Raw genomic sequence first — 23,954 nt, 5'->3', positions numbered from 1 at the left:
GGGGATTTATAAGGGGCAGAGGCTGTGACATGTTTAATCCCCCTATACAGATACACACCACCCCCTAACAGGAGGGGTAGTGTCAAAGCTTTAACTCTTCCCTGTATACTGTCTCCTCCCTCAGGTTAGCACATCATATAAGGACACACAACTGTGTATTGGCCATACAATAGATTAATTTGCTGCCCTTCAGTAGTGTATAATAAGACACAGATTTATCAATCCAAAAATGTGTTTTGCACAAAAACATTATGTTTGCTCACAGCTGGTGTATAACCATGTGCCTATACCATACCATCCCACATCAGACTGTGTGCATTGACTTCAGCTCATATCAAGTTGGGGAAGGAAATATATAATAGAATATAAACATGGATACATTTGTAAGTAAAATACTGTAGTGTAAACTGTAACACCTCCAGAGAAGTAAAGATAGTGTATATGTGAAGAGTATAGAATTGAATGTTTCGATATAAAGTACAGTACAAAAGCTGTCTTAGTTACTGATAAATTACATGTTCTGGAGTTTGCGATTATTCCGTTTAGAAGAAGAAGAAGAAGAAGAAGAAGCAGAAGAAGAAGAAGAAGAAGAAGTGTTCTCATTAGACTTTCACCAGTAACAGATGCTATGATGCTGGATGTGATATGTAGCCTGTACACACAATAGCACCAGGGATATGTGCTGCTAGTTTAACATCACGAGACAGTATTTATGCATGTAACACACTTGCAAGGACTAGTACTGTATGTCCTCTTCTTACAGCCTTCATATAAGTGTCAGTTATATTTTAAGAATCACTTTGCAGGCATAGTTATTGTATTGTCTGACAGTAGAGAAGCTATGTAAATGCTGCCTGCCAGTGTGGTCCTGATGTGATACCAGCACATGTATAAACTTATGCTTGTAGAAATAATATGCATTTTAACTTGGGGTGAGGTGGTCCCCACCCTTCATATCTGGTATGCTCTGATTTTGTTGCACTGGCAGTTTGTGTCTTAGCTGGGTTTTGCCGTTGTGTACAATTCTCTGGCTCCTGTCAGTCTGGGAGAGGCATCCTAAATCCACAGCTCCCCTATGGGATTATCCCATCTGCAATTGGGATTGTTTGTAAAGCGCTGTGCGAGCATCCTCGGGAACAAAAGCACTTGCTGTGTGTGAGGTTTCATTCAGCTCCGATCCCTTTCTGCGTTCTGCAGTGTCAGCATTTTTCAGTTCCAAAACATAAAAAGCAATGTATATAGAATCTACATGCATAAAAATATACGTATAATGCTATTTTTTTGTAAATACCATTTACATAAAAGAATTGTGTTTACAGTTTACTAATATAAACAATTATTACCACTAGGTGGGGCTCAAGAGCATAAGATTTATACTTATTGTGCAATAAGTAAGATCATTTACAAAGGGACAGTGCAATGCTAATATTTTCTCTGCTGTTATATTTAACAACTTGTACGATATAACCTATTGATATAACCTATTAATGGAACCTATTTGGTTAAATTAAGTACCAGCTGATTGTGAAATGGAGGTTAGTCCACACAGACGTCCTTAACCTGGATTGTGGGTTTATTTGGCAACAGTGTTATACACTGGGTTAACAGCGGTTATGCAGAGTAACAGCGGCGGTCTCAGATAATGGCACTGGAAGTTCTGAGGAAGCATTGTACCGCACAAACAAGCTTTCGCCATCCACTGCTCCTCAGGTGAAGGCTAAAGGAAGCCCTGAGGCGGTGGGGTTTGCCCCGCCTCAGATAAAACTGCTGGAATCCCGGAGGTGGTTTGGAGTTGTCCCACCTCCAGTGAAGACAAAGCGTGAGACTGGTAAGTCCATTGCTAATATCACCCTAGGCCACCAGGGTTCGGGCATAAGGCCCGCAGTTATTGCAAGGCATTAGTCCTTTAGCTCAAAAGTTGGGTGTTAGAGGCCATAAGGGCATTAGGCTCAATGTAGCGGTAAAAAAACCCAAGGTTGGGCAGCAATAGGCCAAGGCGCTGAGGGCATTAGGCCCTAAACTGAGCATTAGACCTCAAGGTTAGGGGGCTGTTGGCATTAGGCACTACATAGTATTGCACAAAAGGCCCTTTGGTTAAGTGCCAATAGGCCGAGGTGGCAGAGAGCACTAAACTCTATAGTATGTAGTTTATGTAAGAGTCCCCATTGGTCAGACAGGCATCAGGCACTATACTAGTTGTAAGAGATCCCACTGATAGGCAGGTACTAGGCCTGGGTCACGGGATGGCATTAAGGCGTGTACACATGGTGAGATTTATCTGTCCAATCTGTCTGGTGAGAACAAAAATCTGGCAATGGCTGAGAGCAAATGACAAGCAACCATTTTCTCCCAAACACTGGAAAATGGATTAAAACTATTGATTTAACACATTTTTCCAAACAAACTGATTTAACCTATTTGTTTGAACAACCATTGTCTATTTTCCAGTGGTTGGGAGCAAATGGTCTATTGGCCCCCATTAAAGGTAGGCTATGATAAGTCACTGCATCTCCCACAGTCAGGCCCTCATTAAAGATAGGCTGTTAGTAAGGTACCTGCTTGTGTGTTTTATCTGGTTTTGGAACTCTGCTGTTGCCTTGTTTTGTAGCTGTTACCTCATTGTTTGGATAAAAACATTGTTGGGGAAGTCTAGGAATAGTGTGTTAAGGGAGTATGCTACGCTCAGCCTGGATTGTTGTTCACCGGGTCAGTGAGAGTTAGGGCCCTGATGTATTATTGAGTAGCCAGGTTGGTTTGGGTGGCACATGCTAGGGAAAAAGTGAATTGCAGTCGTACAGGAGGGCTGTTGTCTTGTGTTTATTGGCAAGTACTGAGATCAGGACCGGTCATCCAATGGAGTCACAAGAGTAAATACAGTGAGTGTATCCAAAAAGGCCAATGATGACCCCCCATTGATCCCAGTGAGGGTCATCCTGATATAACGCATTTTCCTTCACTTGCAGAACCCAGGAGTGTAAGCTTTCATCCGTGTTCGACCAGTGTTCCCAAACTGGAGCATCATCGGGAGCCTGAAAGTGAAAGCAATTGGCATGAGGAAAGTACCCGACTACAATTGCACTGCAGCAGGCTTTTATTCCTTTTACATACTGTAAGTCTGATAAAGGGGATAGTTGCGCTTAGGGTGGCCAATCCCGGGCCATTTTTCAATCCCAGGATTGGTTTATTTTCAGTGCCCCCCCCCCCCCCCCGCCCCCCTTTACGCCCTAAAGAGCCTAGATAAGATCAGATCACTCACTCTAATCTGAGAGGGAGGGAAGAAAGGTGGGTCACTTTGTTGCGAGGAGAGGTGTTGAGATGCGGGGCAGTGCAGGGCTGTGGTGAGGTCTGGCGGGCGGCTGGTTGCACAGCATGACTTCTGACTTCAAGTCAAGCTGCGCAGCGCACACAGCCGGGGGCTGGGGGAGCCGTGCAGCATCTGAGTCTCCCGGGGGCGCTCAACGCTGTCCGGCATAGAAAAATGTTTTGGATCCTAAGTCTGTCACGTTCAGCTGCTGAACCAAACCAGACCATAACTGACGAACATAACACAGGTTCGATTATGGCCGAGTAAAACAGGATCAGCAACTCACGAAGGAGGTTAAATTTTTTCAACTGCCGTAGGAAGAACAGTCTTTGCTGAGCTTTTTTGACAATAGCGTCAATATTGGGTCCCCACTTTAAGGTCACATGAGATTCTTGACCCCAAGTACTTAAAGGAGTCCACTACAGACACAATATTGGCAGCTCTTGTAATTGGGAGCACGAGGGTTGGACCCCTCCTAAAATCTACAACCATATTTACCGTTTTAAGTGGGTTAAGCTCCAGATTGTTCCTGCAGGCAGCACATTGTATTTAAACATATAAAGGGCCCTATACATTTACAGATTACACTGAAAGATATGAACGATCTTGTTTATTGATGAACGAGATATCGTTCATATCTTTCAGTGTGTATGCACCAACGATGAACATTGTGCTGCCCTGCGCTCATTCCTCTTTGGTGCCGGATCGTTTATACCTTCAAGCCAATATGGACCATATTAGCATGCAGGGCTATGAGGCCGGGTGACAGGGGGGAGTGAAGAAACCTCACTCCCCTTGTCACCCCCCTCCACGCCGCCGGGTCGTCCATCATCTGTATCGCCCATCGGGCACCTCGGCGGCCAATCGGCCAGTGTGTAGGGCCCTTAAGAGAAAAACAAGCCTTTTTTTGCTGGGGCACTTCTCTTGTTAAAATTTTATTTTATTGATATGCATTAAAAATAATCTTGAAAGACATGGTTAGTCCCTTACAGATTAACACAAATGGCAATAGTACACACGTAAATAATGAAAGAAAAATATACAATATACAGTATATATCAGAAATTGCCAAAGTTCTTTTTTATGTATAACAAGAAACTAGGGGCCTAATTGAATCCTGATCGCTGTGCTGCAAATTTGCAGAGGTCTGCGATCAGATAGTCTCTGCCCAGGAAGAGTGAAAACCCGCCCCTTGCGCAGCCAAGGACTTACTCCTACAGTACGATATAAACAGGCTGATCAGGGCCGGAGCTGACCTCACACACCCGCCCTGAAAACGCCTGGGAACGCCTGCATTTTTCCTGACACTCCTGAAAAACAGCAAGTTACCACTATGAAGGCCAATCCCGGGCCGTTTTTTTAATCCCGGGATTCAGGATTGAAAAACGCTCAATCCCGGGATTCCCGAGATTGCAGTAGGGATCAGTGTAGGGAGCAGGTAGAGTGGAAGTGGAGGGCAGCAGAGAAGGGTCTAGGGAGCAGAGAGGCTGTAGGTAGCAGCGCTGGAGGGTGGGTGTAGTGTAGGAAGCGGCGCGGGAGGGAAGCTGTAGGGAGCAGCACTGGAGGGTGGGTGTAGTGTAGGAAGAGGCGCGGGAGGGTGGGTGTAGGAAGCGGCGCGGGAGGGTGGGTGTAGGTAGCGGAGCGGGAGGGAGGCTGTAGGGAGTACTGCAGTGAGGGAGGGTGGGTGTAAGTAATACTACTTACCAATAGGCGTGCAGCAGCCATGGACACACGCTGAAAGCACAGGCGGCCTTTCAAATTGTAGCGCTAGCCGCCAGCCAGTCAGAACGGGCAGTCCGGTAGCCAATCAGTGCGTCCGTTCCCTGATTGGCTGCCGGTCTGCCAGCTCTGGTTGGCTGGCAGCCGGCGCTACATTTGAAATGACACCGGCGCTACATTTGAAATGCCGCCGGTGCGGTCTGTGTGTTCATGGCTGCCGCCCGCCTAATCGTAATAGTAAGTATTACTTACACCCAGTGCCATAACTAGGTGTGTGCCAGCGGTGCCTGGCACACAGCGCATTTGCACTGTGGGCGCAGGACCGCCGGCAACACCCGCAGGGCCACTACTATCATAGAAGGCAGCTTCAACACCACTGCCTGAGCGCTGCCCGAGGGGAGGTGCGCCCAGCTCATTCTTGCACCTCATGTAGTTAACTACATTACACCGGGCAGCACTGCAGCTGCCCGTCCGCAGGCTCCGCCACCTCCATGGTCCCCCTCTCCTGCCACAGCTACATTTGTCCCAGTGAGTGGGCAGCCGAAGCCCCACCCACTCACTTCCTTATGCCCCGCATCTATAGTGTCTGCAGGCTCTGCCTCCTTCCTGGTCCCCCTCTCTGGCCGCTGCTCTGCTTGTCACAGTGAGTGGGCAGACGAAGCCCCGCCCACTCACTCACTAATGTCCTGTCGCCATGCCTGCCTTATGGAATGTCCGCAGGCTCTGCCCCCTCTCCGGCCGCACCTCCGCTGAGTGGGCGGCCGAAGCCCCACCCACTCACTCCCTCATGCCCCGCATCCTTGCCTGCAGCTACAGCATTAAGAGAGTGTACTACTCATGCCCCCCCACTGGTGCCTCCAGTACTGTGTGGAGAGAGAAAGTTCAGAGGAACAGAGGCTGGCAGCTGAGTGTCAGTGCAGATGGGATGTAAGTATGTAAGTAATAGTTGCTTTAGACACACACACACACACACACACACACACACACACACACACTCTCTCTCTCTCTTCCCGGTGTAATGTGTATAAGAGGTAACACTGTGCTGTGTTATGTGACTAACTCGCGCTACTGTGCGGTGTAATGTGAGTAACGTGCACTCTTGTGCAGTATAATGTGACTACCGTGTGCTTCTGTGTAATGTGAGTAACGTGCACTCTTGTGCGGTATAATGTGACTACCGTGTGCTTCTGTGTAATGTGACTAACGTGCGATACTGTGTGGTGTAATGTGACTAACGTGCATTACTTTGAGAGGCTGTGGCCCGCTATCGGAACCTTGTTTCTGCAGATAGCCAGGTGGGACTGCAGACGGTGATGATTCAGGGCAGTGCTCGTAGACTTTACCTGCCTTAATGTGTAAAAGAGACTCTACCTGCCGTAGTGAGTAAAAGGGTACTCTAAATGCTGTAACGTGTAAAAGGGAACTATACCTTGCTGTAATGTGTAAAAGAGGACTCTACCTGCTGTAATGTGTAAAAGGGAGCTCTGCCTGCCGTAACGTGTAAATGGAGCTCTGCCTGCCGTAATGTGTAAAAGAGTGCTCTACCTGGCACAGTGTGTGATAGGGGCTCTACTTGAAGTAATGTGTAAAATGGGGCTTCACCTGGCATAATGTGTGACAGGGGCTCTACCTGGCGTAATGTCTAAAAGGGACGCTACCCGGTGTAATGTGTGTTCGTGGCGCTACTGTGCTCTGTAATTTGAATAATGGAGACTACTGTGCAGCTTAATATGAATTGGTATTATTTTGTGGTCATGCCCCATCCCCATGAAGCCACGCAATGACTGGCCCTATTTTAAATATGGGAGGGGGGGCTGATGCTGTTTCTTGCACACAGCTCTAAAATGTCTAGTTACGGCACTGTTTACACCCACCCTTCCTCACTGCACATGCGCAATCTAATCCCATTAATCCCGGAATTGGAGGCTTCAATCCTGGGATTCAAATCCCGGCATTTTTGGGTCAGAATCCCGGGATTCCGCCGATCCGGGGATTGGCCTCCCTGGTTACCACCCACAAATGTCCACTTCCTGTCAATCACCTTGTGAACGCCTGTGCGATCGAATTTTTTGCACCATTCTGTCACAATTTGGCGACGCACCAGCACATTGCGGTGCATACGCATGCGCAGTCATTCGATAATCGGCAGCTGTGCGATTTCGCACAACAGCGATCAGGTCTGATCAGGCCCTATGTTTCTAAAAACTCTTTTTGTAACAGCCCATGGTTATAATAATTCACATATATGGATAAGCGAATATCATGGTAATCACAATTAAACCTGGTTTCAGCAGCACCACAGGGTCAAGTGATCCACCTCTCTCCTATTGGAGACTCGTCCCCATCCTTAATTAAACCAATTACAGTGGTGTCATCTACAAATTGTAAAAATTTCATGGATGGCTTACCGGTGGCACAGTCATTAGTATATAGAGAAAATAGTATAGGGGATAGGACACACCACTGGGGGTGCCAGTACTGGTCGTACGTACACTCAAAGTCACTTTCCCTGCTTTCACAAACTGTTTCCTGTCCGTCAGGAAATCAACAATCCATTTACAGGTGAATAATGGAACCCCACAGTTTATCAACTTGGAGAACAGTATCCCTGGAACAGTCGTGTTAAACGTTGAGCTGAAATCAACGAACAGGATCTTCTCATAGGTACCACGCAGGTCAACATGTTGCAAGATGTAATGGAGCTCCATGTTGACCGCATCCTCCACTGACCTATTTGCTCGATAGACAAACTGCAGGGAGTCCAAGCGAGGACCTGCCGTCTCTTTCAAATCTATTTATTTATTTATTTATTTATTTATTTATTTATTTATTAACAGTTTCTCATATAGCACAGCAAATTCCATTGTGCTTTACAACTGGACACAATTAGAAAACTGTGTAAAAACAAACAGTCATAGAGGTAGGAGGGCCCTGTTAGCAACCTTACAATCAATGGGGAAAAATTATTCAAATGATTCAGCGCCAAACATTCAAAGGTTTTCATGACTACAGATGTAACGGCAATAGGCCTGTAGTCATTCAAACCTGAAACTGCAGAAGATAGTGGAACACTAAAAACAGGTGGTAACCACACACGATTCCAAGGACTGATTAAATATCTTTCAGAAAACAGGAGCCATCTGCTCAGCATAGGTCTTCAGAACCTCTGGTAATGGAGCCTTCCTAGACTTTAGCCGACCAAATAGCTTTGCCACAGGAAAACTTTCCACCGTTGTTTAAAAACCTTAAGGCCGATCTTTATAAATGTCAATCTTTGATTATTTCCTGGCTGGGTCGTATAGTAGCTTTGAAAATGAACATTGTCCCCCGCCTACTTTATCTGTTTCAGACGCTACCAGTGAAAGTTCCGGACTCTGTCTTGGCACAGATCCACTCTTGGTTGCTCCGCTTTGTGTGGAGAAATAAGGTCCCTAGGATAGGTTTCTCTACTTTACGCAAGCCAGTAGAGGATGGGGGTAGAGGTTTTCCAGATATCCGCCTTTACTATCTGACCACTCATCTTAGCCAAGCGGTGGCTTGGTTCGCCCCTACGCAGTCCATTCGTTGGCTCCAGTTGGAAACGGCGCTTAGCCACACTCCATCTTTGTCGTCCTTACTCTTATCCCCCTCTAGAGCTAGATCTCCTCATTTGCAACTGCACCCTGTGCTGGAATTCACTTGCCAGATCTGGGACTACTGCACTCGTCACTTTCACCTGCTGTCATCCCCCTCTGCGCTTACCCCCTTGTGGGATAACCCTTTTTTCGCCCCGGGTCATTCTCTGACCCGCTCTTGCCCATGGTTGGAAAGGAATATCCGCTTTGTTCTGGACGTGCTGTCCGAGGGTGCCTGTGCACCTTTACCGGATATCATGTCAAAATATAACTTCCCGGAAGCGAATCCTTTTACCTATTTCCAATTAAGACATTTTGTCTCTTCTTTATCGAACTCGTCCCCGTTCCAACCTTTATCCACCCTGGAGTCCTATTGCTATCACAAACCGCTTGTCCGAGGAATCATTTCCCTACTGTACTCCCTTCTTCAGGCATGGGGCCAGTCGGCGACCCCGGCCTTTGTACTCCAGTGGGAACGGGACCTAGGACCGCTGCCTGCTGACTATGACTGGTCGGATGTCTTCACTGCGGCCGCGAAATCCTCCATTTCAACCCTAGTAAAGGAAAACGCCTACAAAATATTATATAGGTGGTATTTTGTCCCCTCTAGACTCCACAAAATGTTTCCCTCCTCTTCGCCCATGTGCTGGAGAGGATGCGGCGGTCATGGCTCTTTCCTCCACATCTGGTGGACGTGCCCTAAGAGCATGCTATTTTGGGACTCGGTCGCACGCCTGATGAGTACAGTGCTCCAGACCCAGATATACAAAGACCCTTGGTCTTTTCTACTAGGCCTCCCCATTGTTAACGTCCCTCCACAAGCCGGTAAATTACTGACACAGATCTTAAATGCGGCCAGGTGCTCAATTGCCCTCCAATGGAAACAGAGAGAGGCCCCCCCTATTAAACAGGTCATCAATAAAGTATGGTACTTCGCAAGCATGGAAAAAATCACTGCATACCTTCATAATAGATCTTTCCAGTTTCTTCTGATTTGGGAACTATGGTTCGACTCTCAGGCTCCCGCAAGTAGAATACGCTCCCCTGGGGGCTCGGTGGCTCTCCTACTATGACTTCTGTGGTCTCCTGACCTGTCGAGTGGATTTGGGATTACCCCTAGTGTTCCCTCTTCGTGTTCCTCAAGTGTTACCTCCCATTTTACACTAGCGCTCTGAGCAAGGATTATGGCGTTTGGAGACGCGACGGCGGTTCCCCCTAACTCTGTCTTTTCTCCCCCTACTCTATACCCCCCCCCCCCCCAATCTTTCCCTTCTCTTCTTCTCTCTCTTCTTGCTTTGTCTTTAGTCTTCTTCTCTCTACTGCTATAGTCACGAGTTTAATTTTTGGTTCCCATCCGATTGAACTGCTTCTGTTACTCCAGATGTATATTTTATCGCTGTTTCCCGTGGTTATATTTATGCTCTTAGTATTATATTGTTTAACGAAAAGGCTCACCCCACGTGTGGTGGGGGGTCGTTGTAATCCTTTATAACCTGAAAATTAAATAAACAATTAAAAAAAAAAATAGCTTTGCCACCTCAACCTGGTCCACCTGCAGACTACAATGTCCACTACTTACCTCAGGCAAGGTAATTATTGGGGTGTCATCTATGCATTCAGGCCTTTCAAACCTGCAGTAAAAGGCATAAAGCTTGTCAACCAATTTCCGGCCCATAACAGTACGGCTAGGTGTTTTTTAAATAATTGGTAATAGCCTGCATGCCTCTCCACACAGATACAGGGTCGTTAGCCGAGAAATTGTTCCTGGCCACTACTATAGGCCTCCTCCTTGGCACAACGCAACTGCCTAAGCTTCAAACTAAACCATGGCTTGTTATTGTTAAAAATACGGATAGATCTGGATGGTACACACAAATTCTCTCAAAAATTTATATATGATGTCACAGTGTCAGTTAAATCATTCAAGTCAGCATTTGAAAGATGAGACCCCCTTATTTTTAAAATGGTTGCCCCTGATTTTAAGGATGCCAGGTTGGAAGGAGACGTTCCCTCATCCCTAGACTCCATGAGCTTTCTGTAGTGCAGGTGATTTTGCCTGGTGATGACATGGGGCACATAGTTTGAAACAGGGGATTCCCTCTTTCAAGTAAGGGTGTCCCCATCTCTCTAGGTACCAGGGTTGGGGAGATAGAGGGACTTAAAGCACCCCACCACCACCTTCTCTGGCAATCCATATTCTTTTACTTTGAACTGGCATCAGCTTGTACGCGCACTGATGTCACTGCTGCTCGGTTCTCTCCACCAGTGATTAGTGCTTGTGGAGAGAAGGTCATTTTAACTTGGGTACTTTGCTGTAGATGACAAACGGGACGCGTTATCAGCAGTTTTAAGGTGTGTGCAGATGACGAGCCCCTCTGCAGCGAAGGGGTTAAAATACATTTGCAGAGTGGGTGTAGAAAAAAATCTTTATTCTGATTATCTTAGCCTACTTAGCAAAGCCTTATTATATTATTGTGCTGTTGGAGAGGCTGGCTTTCTTCGTATCTGGTGTACCTGCCCAAAAATTGTATCCTTTAGGAGATTGTTCCGGCCTTTTGTGTACAGTATTGTATTCACCAATTGATAAAAACCATGTGGTCCTTTCTTCTGGGAATTTCCCTTGTTTCCCTGGCCTTGTACAGCACTTCGGATGTCTTTCCCACAGTGCAGGACGCAGGAGATGGAGGAGGGCAGGCTATACCACAGGCTGCCCACCCATCCGTATCCTCCATCTTAGTCCTGGGAGATTTTCAGGTGTTTGGGGACTTTTTTCGGCAGTTACCATGGATAAGCGCAGGTTGTTTTAACCAGTCACGAGTGCTTTACGAATGGCAGACATCCCTTATCGAAGGGGTTTTCCAACAAAGTTTAGAGTGTCTTGTATTGGATCCATGGTTACAGTTGCTTTTCCTATAGTGGTACAATAGAGCTACAGTAAAAACTAAGACAGTCAATAGGTCAACCCGAAATCGTCAACATGCAAAAGGTCGACAGAGTCAACAGGTCAACATAGAAAAGATAGACAGTAGAAAAGGGTGACAGGTACATTAGGTCAGCATGGTCAAAAGGTAGACACAAAAATGGACAACATAAGTTTTTCTGGGGTAATTTTGTATGTTTTACCATATCTGAGGCAATTAGTGGAAATGTGTACCCTTGCCCCGCTTCGGGCAAGGTTACTATTCCCAATCGTAGTCCACGTGGATGGCAAATGATGAAGTTCAAAAAACTTGTGTCAATTACATGTGTCATGTTGACCTTTTGAACCTGTTGACCTTTTGAACCTGTCAACCTTTTAAGCAGTGTCTACCTTTTACCTGTCAACCTTTTGACCCTGTCAACATTTTGTACGTCGACCATTTGGGGTCAACCTAATGACTGTCTATGTTTTTACTGTAGATCTATCAACTGGGCAGCGCGGACAGTGTAATGATTAGCATTACTGCCTCACAGCACTGAGGTCATGGGTTTGAGTCCCACCACGACCAAACTGTATAGAGTTTCTATATGCCCCCCATGTTTGCATGGGTTTCCTCCGGGTACTCCGGTTTCCTCCCACAATCCAAAAAATATACTGGTAGGTTAATTAGCTCCCAACAAAATTAATCCTAGCGTGAATGTATGCACATGTGGTAGAAAACATAGATTGTAAACTCCAAAGATTGAAAACTCTGGGGCAGGGACTAGGGAGGCCAATCCTGGAATCGGGATCGGCAGGATCCCGGGATTCTGGCACAAAAATTCTGGGATTTGTATCCCGGGATTGGGTCCTCCAATCCTGTGATTCACTGGATTAGATTGCGCATGTGCAATGAGGGAGGGTGGGTGTAAGTAATACTTATAATTACTATTAGGCGGGTGGCAGCCATGAACACACAGACCGCGCCGACGGCATTTCAAATGTAGCGCCGGCCGACAGCCAATCAGGGAAGCAGCCGCAGCAGCGGCTCCTGATTGGCTGCCTGTTCTGACTGGCTGGCACCCAGTGCTACAATTTGAAAGGCCGCCGGTGCATTCAGCGTGTGTCCATGGCTGCCGCCCGCCTAATAGTAAGTAGTATTACTTACACCCACCCTACTTCACTGCAGTGCTCCATACAGCCTCCCTCCCGCGCCGCTTCCTACATCCACCCTCCTGCGCCGCTTCCTACACTACACCCACCCTCCAGCGCTGATCCCTACAGCCTCCCTGCTCCCTACACCTTTCTCCAGTGCCCTACCCTTCTACTCTCCCTGCTCCCTACTGCAATCCTGGGATCTCGGGAATCCCAGGATTGAGCGTTTTTCAATCCCGAAACCCGGGATTGAAAAAACGGCCCAGGATTGGCCTTCCTAGCAGGGACTGATGTGAATGGCCAAGCGCTGCGGAATATGTGCGCGCTATATAAATAACCGGTAATAAATAATAATAATTGGATACCAAAGAGATGACTAGCCTTTCGGTATTTTGCAGGATAGCCCCCGGTGAATTTATTAGCAAATAATTTCCATGGCTTTACTGCAATCCTTAGGTGTGTGACATATAAACTGTAGTTGCATCCTTCTTTGAGAATACATTTCTCTCTGCTAGTTATGCTCATGTTTTGACTCTGTCTGCCGTCCACGTGCTGCTGTCTGTGTAGCCATGGAGAGGGAAGATCGGGAGATGCTTGCTGTCTCTACAATCTCAATGTCCTTACAGGTGAGACAGGCGACCAGCTTCTCTCGTGAGGCACTGGATGCAAAGAAGAATTCATAGGAAGCACCTGCTAGGAAGGCACCCATCATGGGACCAATCCAGTATACCTGGAGAGAAAAAGGTATGATTAGAGATGTCAGTTTTGAGCAGTAGTGTATCACTGATATTAATGTCCTGGTTCCATCACAAGAAAATAATAGTCTCAACTAAAAATAACCTTTATTAAAAATGATTATCCAAAACAGATGAAAAATATGCTCTATTTAATCCCTATTAATGTTTATTTTAAAATTGTATTAATACAATAAAAACAAAATAATTTTTCAGTGAAAATTAAATCTAGTCATAAAAATGAAAAAAAAAAATCCCCCCAAAAAATCAGAATATTCACAACATAATTATAGTATTTCCCTTTAACCAATTTTTGTGGTACAACTCACCCAGTGATGCTCCCAAATGCCTGTGAATAAAGCTGGGCCAAAAGATCTAGCTGGGTTCATACTGCCTCCTGAGAAATGTCCCTATGGAGGGATAAAAACATACAGTAAGTAAAGAGTATTTAATTTACTATCTACAGACAGTGGGAATGAATGGAAAGATGTGTAGTTTAGAAAAGTAGGTGAACCAGAGTTTGCAAAGGGAATGAAGGGTGTTGATTTGAAGGTTGTGCACCATCAAAAGTAGTTGAATATAAGAGATGAGCTTGTGTTGGGAAAACATGGGGGAATGCACAAGTAGAGTGATATAGATCGAAGATATGTGCTACATAGTGTACAGTATGAGCAAGCATTGTGTGGGAGGGAATGGGGTGAAGTGGACAGATTGAAATGGAAAAGGGAGAAAGGAATGCAAAGAGCTCATCCTCAATTCTGGGAGAGAAAAAAAACAGGAGAGGGGAGAAGAATGAGAGTGGAGAAGTGTTAACTGTAGTAGGAAGACATGATAAATTAGTGGTGATCTAGCCTACTACTGGCGAAACACGCATCCAGCTTGAACCCGGTCAGCAGATGTACCGCCCCATAGCTCAACTACTGGTAAACCATGTATTTTTCTGATTCTTATATATGTACTGTAGGTGATTACACTGCAATTTCATTTGGTAGTCATACACATTACGAGTAGCATCTATGGAGACTTGCTTTATCATTAATTTCTCTTACATCCTAGGGGATACTGTGAATCCATTTAGTACCATGGGGTATAGAAGGGTCCGCTAGGAGCCATGGGCACTATAGAAGTTTGATTACATGTGCTGGCTCCTCCCTCTATGCACCTCCTACCAGACTCAGTTTAGAAAATGTGCCCGGAGGAGCCGGTCACGTCTCTGGAAGCTCCTGAAGAGTTTTCTGCATTTATTTTAAAAGTTTGTTATTTTCAGGCAGGACTGGATGGCACCAGCCTGCCTGCTTCATGGGACTTAGGGGGGAAAATAGCCCAACCCGACTAAGGGTTAATGGTCCCGTTTCCCGCTGACAGGACGCTAGCTCCTGAGGGAACTATTCGCAAGCCCCACCACAGCGAGCGTACATTCCCGCCACCCCTAACAGAGCCAGAAGAATGAAGAGTGGGGAGTACTAAGCTGGTGTCCCAGTTAGCGGGTCACCGGCCATTATGGCGGCATGAGGGTATGCAGACGCATGGCTTCTAAACGGGGCAGACTGAGTCTCCTGACTAAGCACACTATAGTGTACACAGTACCCAGACTGACACTACAGCCATAAAAGGGGGCTTACTCCATTTTATGCACACAGACGCATAAAGCCAGTATAAAGAAGAGCAGGAAGACCACGTGCCATTGAAGGTATGGGGCTTCACTATGAGCGGATCCAGCAGCTCACAAGTGCCATTTCCCCTACTGCAGCTGACACAGACGCTTACTGACAGGGACGCGCAGGTCCTCCGGAAAGCCTCCAGTTTACCTCAGCGGTACCAGGGGGTCATAGCAGGGGGGAGCGATTTCTAGTGTACTAAGCCCCTAATCTAGGTACTTAGCCTGCGACCCAGCTAAGCTTGGCATTAGCGATAAGGGCGCCGTGTGCTGGTTCCATACTCTCTCTGTGTCTCTCTGGATGGGCTCTTTGTGGGTTAATTGTGCTTTCTGCAGCGGGGTACACTGGTATTCCACAGGGAATAACATCGGGGTGTAGAGTTGGATCTTGATCCGAGGTACCAACAGGCTAAAGCTTTGACTGTTCCCAGGATGCACTGCACCGCCTCCTATATAGCCCCGCCTCCAGGCACTGGAGCTCAGTTTGTAAGTTGGTGCCTGCAAGTGCTTTTAACCTTTTCCTGTGTGTGTGCTTTCACTGTTGCAGTATGTCAGTCAAAGAGTGTATTTCATGTAAGGCACAGTGTTCCTCTTCTCAGTGTAGTATCCCTTCCCAGGCTAGTGGGGCAGAACCAGCATGGCTGGACTCCAATAGGGGAATGATTTCCACCATTTCTACAAAATGATCTCGTAATGAGAAGGAGACACAATACTTAAGGCAGTCTATGGACAATTCTTTTCACCCCTTTCCACACTCGTTCTGATTCTGCCCTCACGGACGTTGTATCATTATTTCAGCTCACTACCCCCAGAGTAGCGAGGCACCCAACCCTTTACACAGCTAACACAAGAACAAAATGTGTCGGGGTAGTCCAACTGGCGCTAAGCTGCTCAGATGTAACAGATTTCGGAATAAATGTCACCACATTTACCCTGTGTGTGTTCCACTATAAAGAAACCGCTATATGCTTATAGTTCTTTATGCATGTGTGAGTGGGGTACGCCCTAAATCTATCTAAGTTTGTTGGAGATACCCTGTTTATCACACTTAATACTAGCAGGACCTATTACACATTGGTTGTTTTTATTATCTTTTTATATGACCTACGCCTGGAGACCATATCAGAAATCTCTAATTGTGATCTTCATGTGAAAACTTAAAGATACCTTGATAGGAGTTACACAGTTCTTCAAATTGTGAGTTGTGGTACGCGATTTCTGGATTGTCTTTTCCCCTGAAGGAGAGAAAGATTCCTTTACATGCTTGTAACCAGCTTATCGAGTGTGAGTGTTGGGGTACGCATCTCCTGCCTACTCCAGGAAATTATCACATGTCACTTTTTAGTCTGATTGTGAGCCCATTTTTGTCACACTGGGTGTTATATGAACAAAAGAAGTTGACCCCCACAAAGAAACCTTGATGTGTTTTACACTCCCATTTTTAGTGTGAGTGGGGTACGCTTCGAATCTACTTCAGTCATTTAAAGGCACTATATGAACTATAATAAGTCTTGAGATTATTTACTACACATTGGTCTGTTCTTGTTGTTTTGTCTTTTCTATGACATCCATAATCGGGAATCCTATATTCTATTGACCTGAATCGGAGATTCTTCTGAGAGGAAAGAATCCGTCACTCAGCCTAAAAGGGACGTTATGGTGATATCTCAATTTAGCGCTTGTGGTGTATGACAGTGTTTCAAATTGCTGGTTTTTATTCCTTTACACTGCTAAACCTGATTACTATGGGCGCAATATGCGCGATAACAGAGATCATTTTAGAAAGGAAATTGGGCATGATATATCATTTGAATCTCACCCACTTAATGATAACTACTTAGTTCAACTAATTGAGGAACCTACCAGGTACAATGCAATCTTAGACCTGGGCCAGTATTTACTAAAAATTTGAGTTTGTCCGATTTGTGTTTTTTTTTCTAAGTCCCAATCCGGGAATTCACTAAGCACCAATCTCGGCAGTGTTTGGACTATTCGTAATGGTTTGAATGACAACCTTCACAAATACGAATGAATTGACCATCGGTCAAACGCGGCTGTTATTTCATAGAATACGGGTTATTTCAGTGAGATCTGTGCATGGTTATCTATGGGAAAGGGTCTGTTTAGTGTAAAAACGGGAAAAAAAATTGCGTGGGGTCCCCCCTCCTAAGCATAACCAGCCTCGGGCTCTTTGAGCCGGTCCTGGTTGGGGTTTTAATGGCACGGCCGCAGGGACCGATATCAAAGTGTCCCCCGGCTGTGGCATTATCTCCCCAGCTAGTGGAGCCCGGTGCTGGTTTCAGAAATACGGGGGACCCCTACGCTTTTTGTCCTCCGTATTTTTGGAACCAGGACCAGGCGCAGAGCCCGGTGCTGGTTGATTAAATATGGGGGGACCCCTGTCATTTTTCCCCCCATATTTTTTCAACCAGGACCAGCTCAAAGAGCCCGAGGCTGGTTGTGCTTAGGAGGGGGGACCCCACGCAATTTTTTTCAGATTTTTAAAGACTTTAATCAACTTTTTAAGGTACACAATGAAGCCCTGCACGGATCTCACAGATCCGGCCGGGATTCCTTGTGTTTTTTCAGGCAGTGTTTTACTCATCACTCCCGTAAAACACTGCCTGATATTACGAATCACATCGACATCGGAAAAAACGAATGTGCAAAACTCGGCAGCTTAGTGAATGATTGTATCAGGATTCAAAAAGTTGCAGTAAAATGCACCCGATACCATTCGAGTTCAAACACCCTTCAAAACGGCCAAAACACGAATATTAGTAAATATTGCCCCTGGTATTAACAAACAGTGGGGATTTAGTATCCGGTATTATAGTAGGGGAACCCATAGGAAACAGCGACCACAATATGGTCACATTCAATATCAGTTTTCAGAAACAGTCCTATACTGGCTCGACTAGGACTCTAAACTTTAGCAAAGCGAATTTTGAAAAGATGAGAGTATTTTTCAGGGATATTGAATGGGAAGGTTTGTTTCTAGGAAAAAATACTACGGAGAAATGGGATGTACTAAAATTCCTGCTAGTTAAAAAATACTCTCAAATTTATTCCTACGAGCAGCAAAAAAGGAATAAAAATCATAAACCGATGTGGCTTAACAAAAAGATAAAGGAACTTATGGGCAAGAAAAGTCGAGCATTTAAAAAATACAAATCTGATGAGTCATTTCAGCACTATAAGGACTGTAACAAAATAAGCAAAAAAGAAATAAGAGCGGCTAAAGTAGAAACTGAAAAACTAGTAGCAAAGGAAAGTAAAGCGAATCCCCAAAAAATATTTAAATACATTAATAGCAAGAGATTAAAGAAGGAGAGTATAGGCCCTTTAAAAGACACGTTGGGAGTCTTAAGCAAAAATTATAATGACATAGCGGACACACAAAATTAGTTTTTTTCAACAGTAGTTACTAGAGAAGACCCAATTCAGGGACTAACGCATAATCTCAATGATGAGAATATCCCACTGATAGGTACTTATTTAAGCGAGGAGGTAGTCTGTGACCAATTAAAACATTTAAAAATTAATAAGTCACCGGGTCCCGATGGAATTCACCCAAGGGTTCTAATGGAGCTTCACTCTGAACTTGCAAAACCGCTATTTTTGATCTTTAAGGATTTAGTAATATCAGGTATGGTTCCCAAAGACCGGCGTATAGCAGAAGTAGTGCCTATATTCAAAAAGGGAAGTAAAGCTGAACCAGGTAATTATAGACCAGTTAGTTTTATATCTATAGTGGGGAAATTATTGGAAGGTATTCTAAGAGAGAGTATTCAGAAGTTCCTTGAAGTCAATAAGGTCATTAAAAGGAATCAACATGGATTTGTGAAGGACAGATCCTGTCAAACCAACCTGGCTTTTATGAAACAGTAAGTGCAAACTTAGATCAGGGTAAAGAGGTGGATGTAATCTTTTTAGACTTTGAGAAAGCTTTCGACACTGTACCGCACATGAGACTTATCTACAAGCTACAAGAACTATGGCTAGGAAGCACAATATGCACTTGGATCAAAAATTGGTTAGATAATAGGGAGCAGCGCGTTGTGGTTAATGGATCTTTTTCAAATTGGACTGAAGTGCTAAGTGGTGTTCCACAAGGCTCAGTATTAGGACCGCTATTGTTCAATATTTTAATTAACGACCTAACAGTAGGTCTAGAGAACATGGTGTCAATTTTTGCAGATGATACCAAATTGTGTAAAGTTATAAAATACGGAGGGAGATGCTGAGTCACTTCAGAACGAATTAGTTAAATTAGAAGCATGGGCAGCGAAATGGAGAATGCGCTTCAATACAGACAAGTGTAAGGTAATGCACTGTGGTAATAAGAACACAAATAACACCTACATACTAAATGGGGTAAAATTAGGGGATTCTGTACTGGAAAAGGACTTAGGTGTCCTCATAGATAGCAAACTAAGCAGTTGTATCCAAAGTAGGATTGCAGCAAAGAAAGCTAATAAGATATTAGCATGCATAAACGGGGAATTGATGCTAGGGACGAGAGTGTTATACTCCCGTTGTATAAATCACTAGTGAGGCCACACCTTGAATACTGTGTTCAATTCTGGGCACCATACTACAAAAAGGATATCCTGAAGCTAGAAAAGGTTCAGAGGCGGGTGACCAAACTAATTGAGGGCATGGAGACGCTGGAAAACGAGGAAAAGCTTTCAAGGCTAGGCATGTTTACATTGGAAAAGAGGAGACTAAGAGGGGACATGATCAACATCTACAAATATATAAGGGGACAATACACAGATCTTGCGCAGGAACTGTTTTTGGTTAGATCAACACAGAGAACTCGTGGACACTCGCTCAGGTTAGAGGAGAGAAGATTCCGCACAATCCGGCGTAAAGGCTTTTTCACGGTAAGGACGATACGTGTTTGGAATTCCCTGCCTGAGGGAGTTGTAATGGCGGACTCAGTCAACACCTTTAAGAATGGATTAGATAAATTCCTAATGGATAAGGATATCCAGGGTTATGGTGCATAGTCACGCACTATAGTTATTATAAAAAAAGAGGGATAAAACGTAACGGCAGACATCAGCATCAGTCAAAATTTTACCACAAATAGGTTGAACTCGATGGACAATTGTCTTTTTTCAACCTTAGATACTATGTTACTATGCTACCTTGGGCTGCATTTTCAAATATGCTGACTACGCATGTAACAAGACTTACGCCCCCTGTGGGACCTCCTGTGCCATTACAGCCACATAATGTCCCTGTAGTTAATACACCACGGGCGGATACTCTGTCAGCCCATTTACAGCAATTAAATCAGTCCTTGGTTAAACAAAAACCTAACCCCCGCCCTACTGGGCCCAAAGGGTCATCTAAGCAGGCCATTTCTACCTCACAATCCACTAATATTTCGGATGATTCTTCCGATTCGGATGGGGAATATACTGATCCATCAGATGCTGATACTGCTGCTTCTGATGAAGATTCTACAACACAGGTTGATGTTCCTGACCTGGTGAAGGCGATCAAGCTGATTCGTCAGACTGATGATGAGATTGACCCTCCTGAAATGTCTAAGAAACTTGATAAGTTCAAACGTCAGAAGGTTACTAAATTAGTCTTACCACATTCTGACCATTTAATTGACATACGTCAGGAATCCTGGTCTTCTCCAGGAAATAAATTTTCCCTGTCTAAAAAGATGCTAGCTCGTTATCCTATCCCTGCGGAGTTGAATAACAAGTGGTAAACCCCGTCACCAGTGGACTCACATGGAGCCCGTCTTGTGGTGTCATCTACTCTGCCTGTCACCACCATCACCTCTTTGAAGGAGCCGACGGATAAGCGTATGGAGGGTTGCTTGAAGTCTACTTACACTCTTACAGGTGCTGTACATAGACCCACTATGGCAGCCTCTTGGGCTGCAAAAGGCATTGAAGCATGGGTTCAAGCAATTGAGGAAGAGCTACCTCTAAATTTTTCTGACACTGCCAGACAATATCTGACCTATATTACCACAGCCTCCCACTATATATAGGAGGCAGCCTCTGATGCAGGCGTTATGGCGGCCAAGGCATCTACTACGTCTATCCTGGCTCGTCGGATTCTGTGGTTACGGTCCTTGTCGGTGGACCTGGACTCTAAGAAGACCTTGGAGGTACTCCCTTTTAAGGGAGATGTACTATTTGGAGATGATGTGAACAAAATTGTGACCGACTTGGCGTCGGCCAAGACTGCGTTTCTCCCAAGTACTAATCCTTCGGTTCCAAAGGCTAAGAGTACTACTGTTCATTCCTTTCGACCTCCAGGTAAAGCAAAGGGTCAGGTGTACCCGAGACAGGCTCGCAGTTCCAAGTCCTCTAGGCCCAAACCTATACGCCCGTCAGCCTGCTTCCAAACCGGACAAGCCTGCTGCATGACGGGGCGGGCCTCCCCCTGGGGGACCCCAGGGTGGGAGGCCGACTTCTGCAGTTCGCCCAGGTATGGTTAAAGACCACTTCGGTCGCCTGGGTGCAGGAAGTGGTCTCTCACGGGTACGCGATCTCTTTCAAGAGACGTCCACCTCGCCAGTTTTGTTCAACGGTTATCTGTTAAAAGCACAAACTCTACATTTGGTTGTCCAATCTCTCCGGGATACAGGAGTGATAGTGCCATTGCCTCTGTCTCAGAGAGGCAGGGGATACCATTCAACGCTGTTTCTAGTTCCAAAGCTGAATGGATCCTCCCGACCTATACTCATCTTCAAATCTTTGAACAAATTTGTGAGGGTGTCCAAATTCTGTATGGAAACTCTGCATTCTATTGTACTGGCTATGGAACCCAAGGACTATATGGTATCCCTGGATATGCAGGATGCTTACTTACACATACCTATTGCCATGTCGCATCAGCAATATCTTCGGTTTGCTATTGGCAACCTTCATTATCAATTCCAAGCTTTGCCTTTCGGACGTACCACGGCTCCTTGGATCTTCACCAAAGTCATGGCGGTCATGACGGCCCTTTTCCACCGTCAGGGTATCAGGATCCTGCCGTATCTGGACGACTTGTTGATCCTGGCAAACTCCCCAGAGGTTCTCCTCTGTCATCTGGAACAGATGGTCCAATTCCTACAAGCCCACAGGTGGCTCATCAACTGGAAGAAATCCTCACTGGTCCCTGCTCAGAGCATGGTGCACCTGGGGGCATTACTGAACACACACAACCAACATTTGTTCTTGTCTCCAGAGAAGGTTCTGAAACTTCAGGACAGAATCAGATACTTCCTCTCTTGCCAAAAAGTGTCGATACACTCGGCGATGCAAGTACTAGGCCTCATGGTGTCGGCTTTTGACATGGTAGAGTACGCTCAATTTCATTCCCGCCCTCTGCAGAGGTTAATCCTTTCCAAGTGGGATGGCCTGCCTCAACGGATCAGGTCTCAAATGATCTCCTTGACTCCGGAGGTTCGTCTGTCACGGAGTTGGTGGCTACAGGACCAACAATTGAGCAGGAGTCGTCCCTTCTGGATCTCCAACTGGGTCCTCCTAACGACGGATGCCAGTCTGCGGGGTTGGGGCACAGTGCTGGAGCAATAATCTCTCCAGGGTCGGTGGACCAGGGAGGAATCTATCCTCCCAACAAACATTCTGGAATTGCTAGCAGTGTTCAGTGCGTTGACACTGGCCCTGCCTTTCGTACAGAACAGGCCTGTTCAAGTACAATCAGACAACATCACCATGGTGGCATACATAAATCATCAAGGTGGCACTGATGGAAGTGTCAAAAATTCTTTCACACTTCAAAGAATTGCTCAAAAATTCAGCAATATCGGCAGTGTTCATTCCGGGGGTCCTCAACTGGGAAGCGGACTTCCTCAGTTGTCAGGACGTACACGCCGGGGAGTGGAGTCTTCATCCAGAGGTCTTCCAACTCCTTGTGGACAAGTGGGGTCTACCAGATGTTTTGGAGGACAGTCCCATTAGGGAGTTAGTCTTGCGTGAGATTCACAAAAAAATATTATGAAGACCGTAAGTGTAGATAAGGATGCGGACATGGGACTCAGTGAGAAATTGTCCTTCTGCTGTGTCTTGTTCACAAATTCTGGCCCCTTTTTCAGGCTGGATCGCAAAATGCGATACAACCACAAAAATTACAGAGGATGCAGGCGCATGCGCAGGGCCCGTCCCACGCATGCGCCCCTCAGTAAATGCGAACGCCTCAGCCTGTCAATTAGGCAGAGGAGTTCACGGGGCAGGAGGGGGGCGGCAGTCAATCAAAAGGATTGCAAATTCTGCTACTTGTTTCATTTTCAAGCTTACTGTGTGGAAACTAATTATATGTTAAAACATAAAGCATATTCTATTTATTAAAAGGACATATACCACACTTTCTTAATCTCTTATAATACAATAAAATTTAATTTCTGACTACAACACTGAGTGCACTTCATTACACGGTTTTTGAGTCAATATTTAAGATACATTTGCAGGTCTTGTTTAATGTTCATTTATTTTTCCTTGTGAGATGCAGGCACTAAAAGTTATTTCTAAACTGACACTTCAATTTCACACCATTATAAAGGCACACTTGATACATAAATGTGTATTTATTTGAGCCATTTCACCAATCAAAGCACAGAGGACAGTAGGTCAGGAGCAGCGCAGCACAGCCACAGGTACAGGTGAGAACATGTTCAAAAAAGAGGCACACGTAGGCACCACAGTTGGCAATTTAGGCACAGGTAGGCGCCAGAGTTAGGCAGGAGGCACATGTAGGCACCAGGCACAGTTGGTCAGGAGCCACAGGTAGGCAGGAGACATCGGTAGGCACAAGGCACAGGTGGTCAGGAAGCATAGGTGGGCACAAGGGGTCAGGATGCACTGGTGGTCATCAGAGATAGTCA

The 23,954-nt window shown here is 45.5% G+C and overlaps 1 protein-coding gene across 1 annotated transcript in view; it reads right to left on the bottom strand.

The window, feature by feature from the left end:
* Positions 1 to 13,102: 13,102 nt before the first annotated feature.
* Positions 13,103 to 23,954, bottom strand: part of LOC134991388 (aquaporin-2-like) — a 30,649-nt gene continuing 19,797 nt past the window's right edge. Inside the window, exons 4-5 of the mRNA XM_063950741.1 lie at positions 13,755 to 13,835; positions 13,103 to 13,421 (exon numbers count right to left, since the gene is read on the bottom strand). Coding sequence (XP_063806811.1) covers positions 13,203 to 13,421; positions 13,755 to 13,835 — 300 coding nt within the window. The 3' untranslated portion in view covers positions 13,103 to 13,202. The remainder of the gene's footprint in view (positions 13,422 to 13,754; positions 13,836 to 23,954) is intronic.

The sequence above is a fragment of the Pseudophryne corroboree genome, chromosome 2 (assembly GCF_028390025.1).
Source record: "Pseudophryne corroboree isolate aPseCor3 chromosome 2, aPseCor3.hap2, whole genome shotgun sequence".
Lineage (NCBI taxonomy): Eukaryota > Metazoa > Chordata > Amphibia > Anura > Myobatrachidae > Pseudophryne > Pseudophryne corroboree.
Note: the sequence above shows the minus strand (reverse complement) of the source record. Positions and strands in the feature narration are given on the sequence as shown.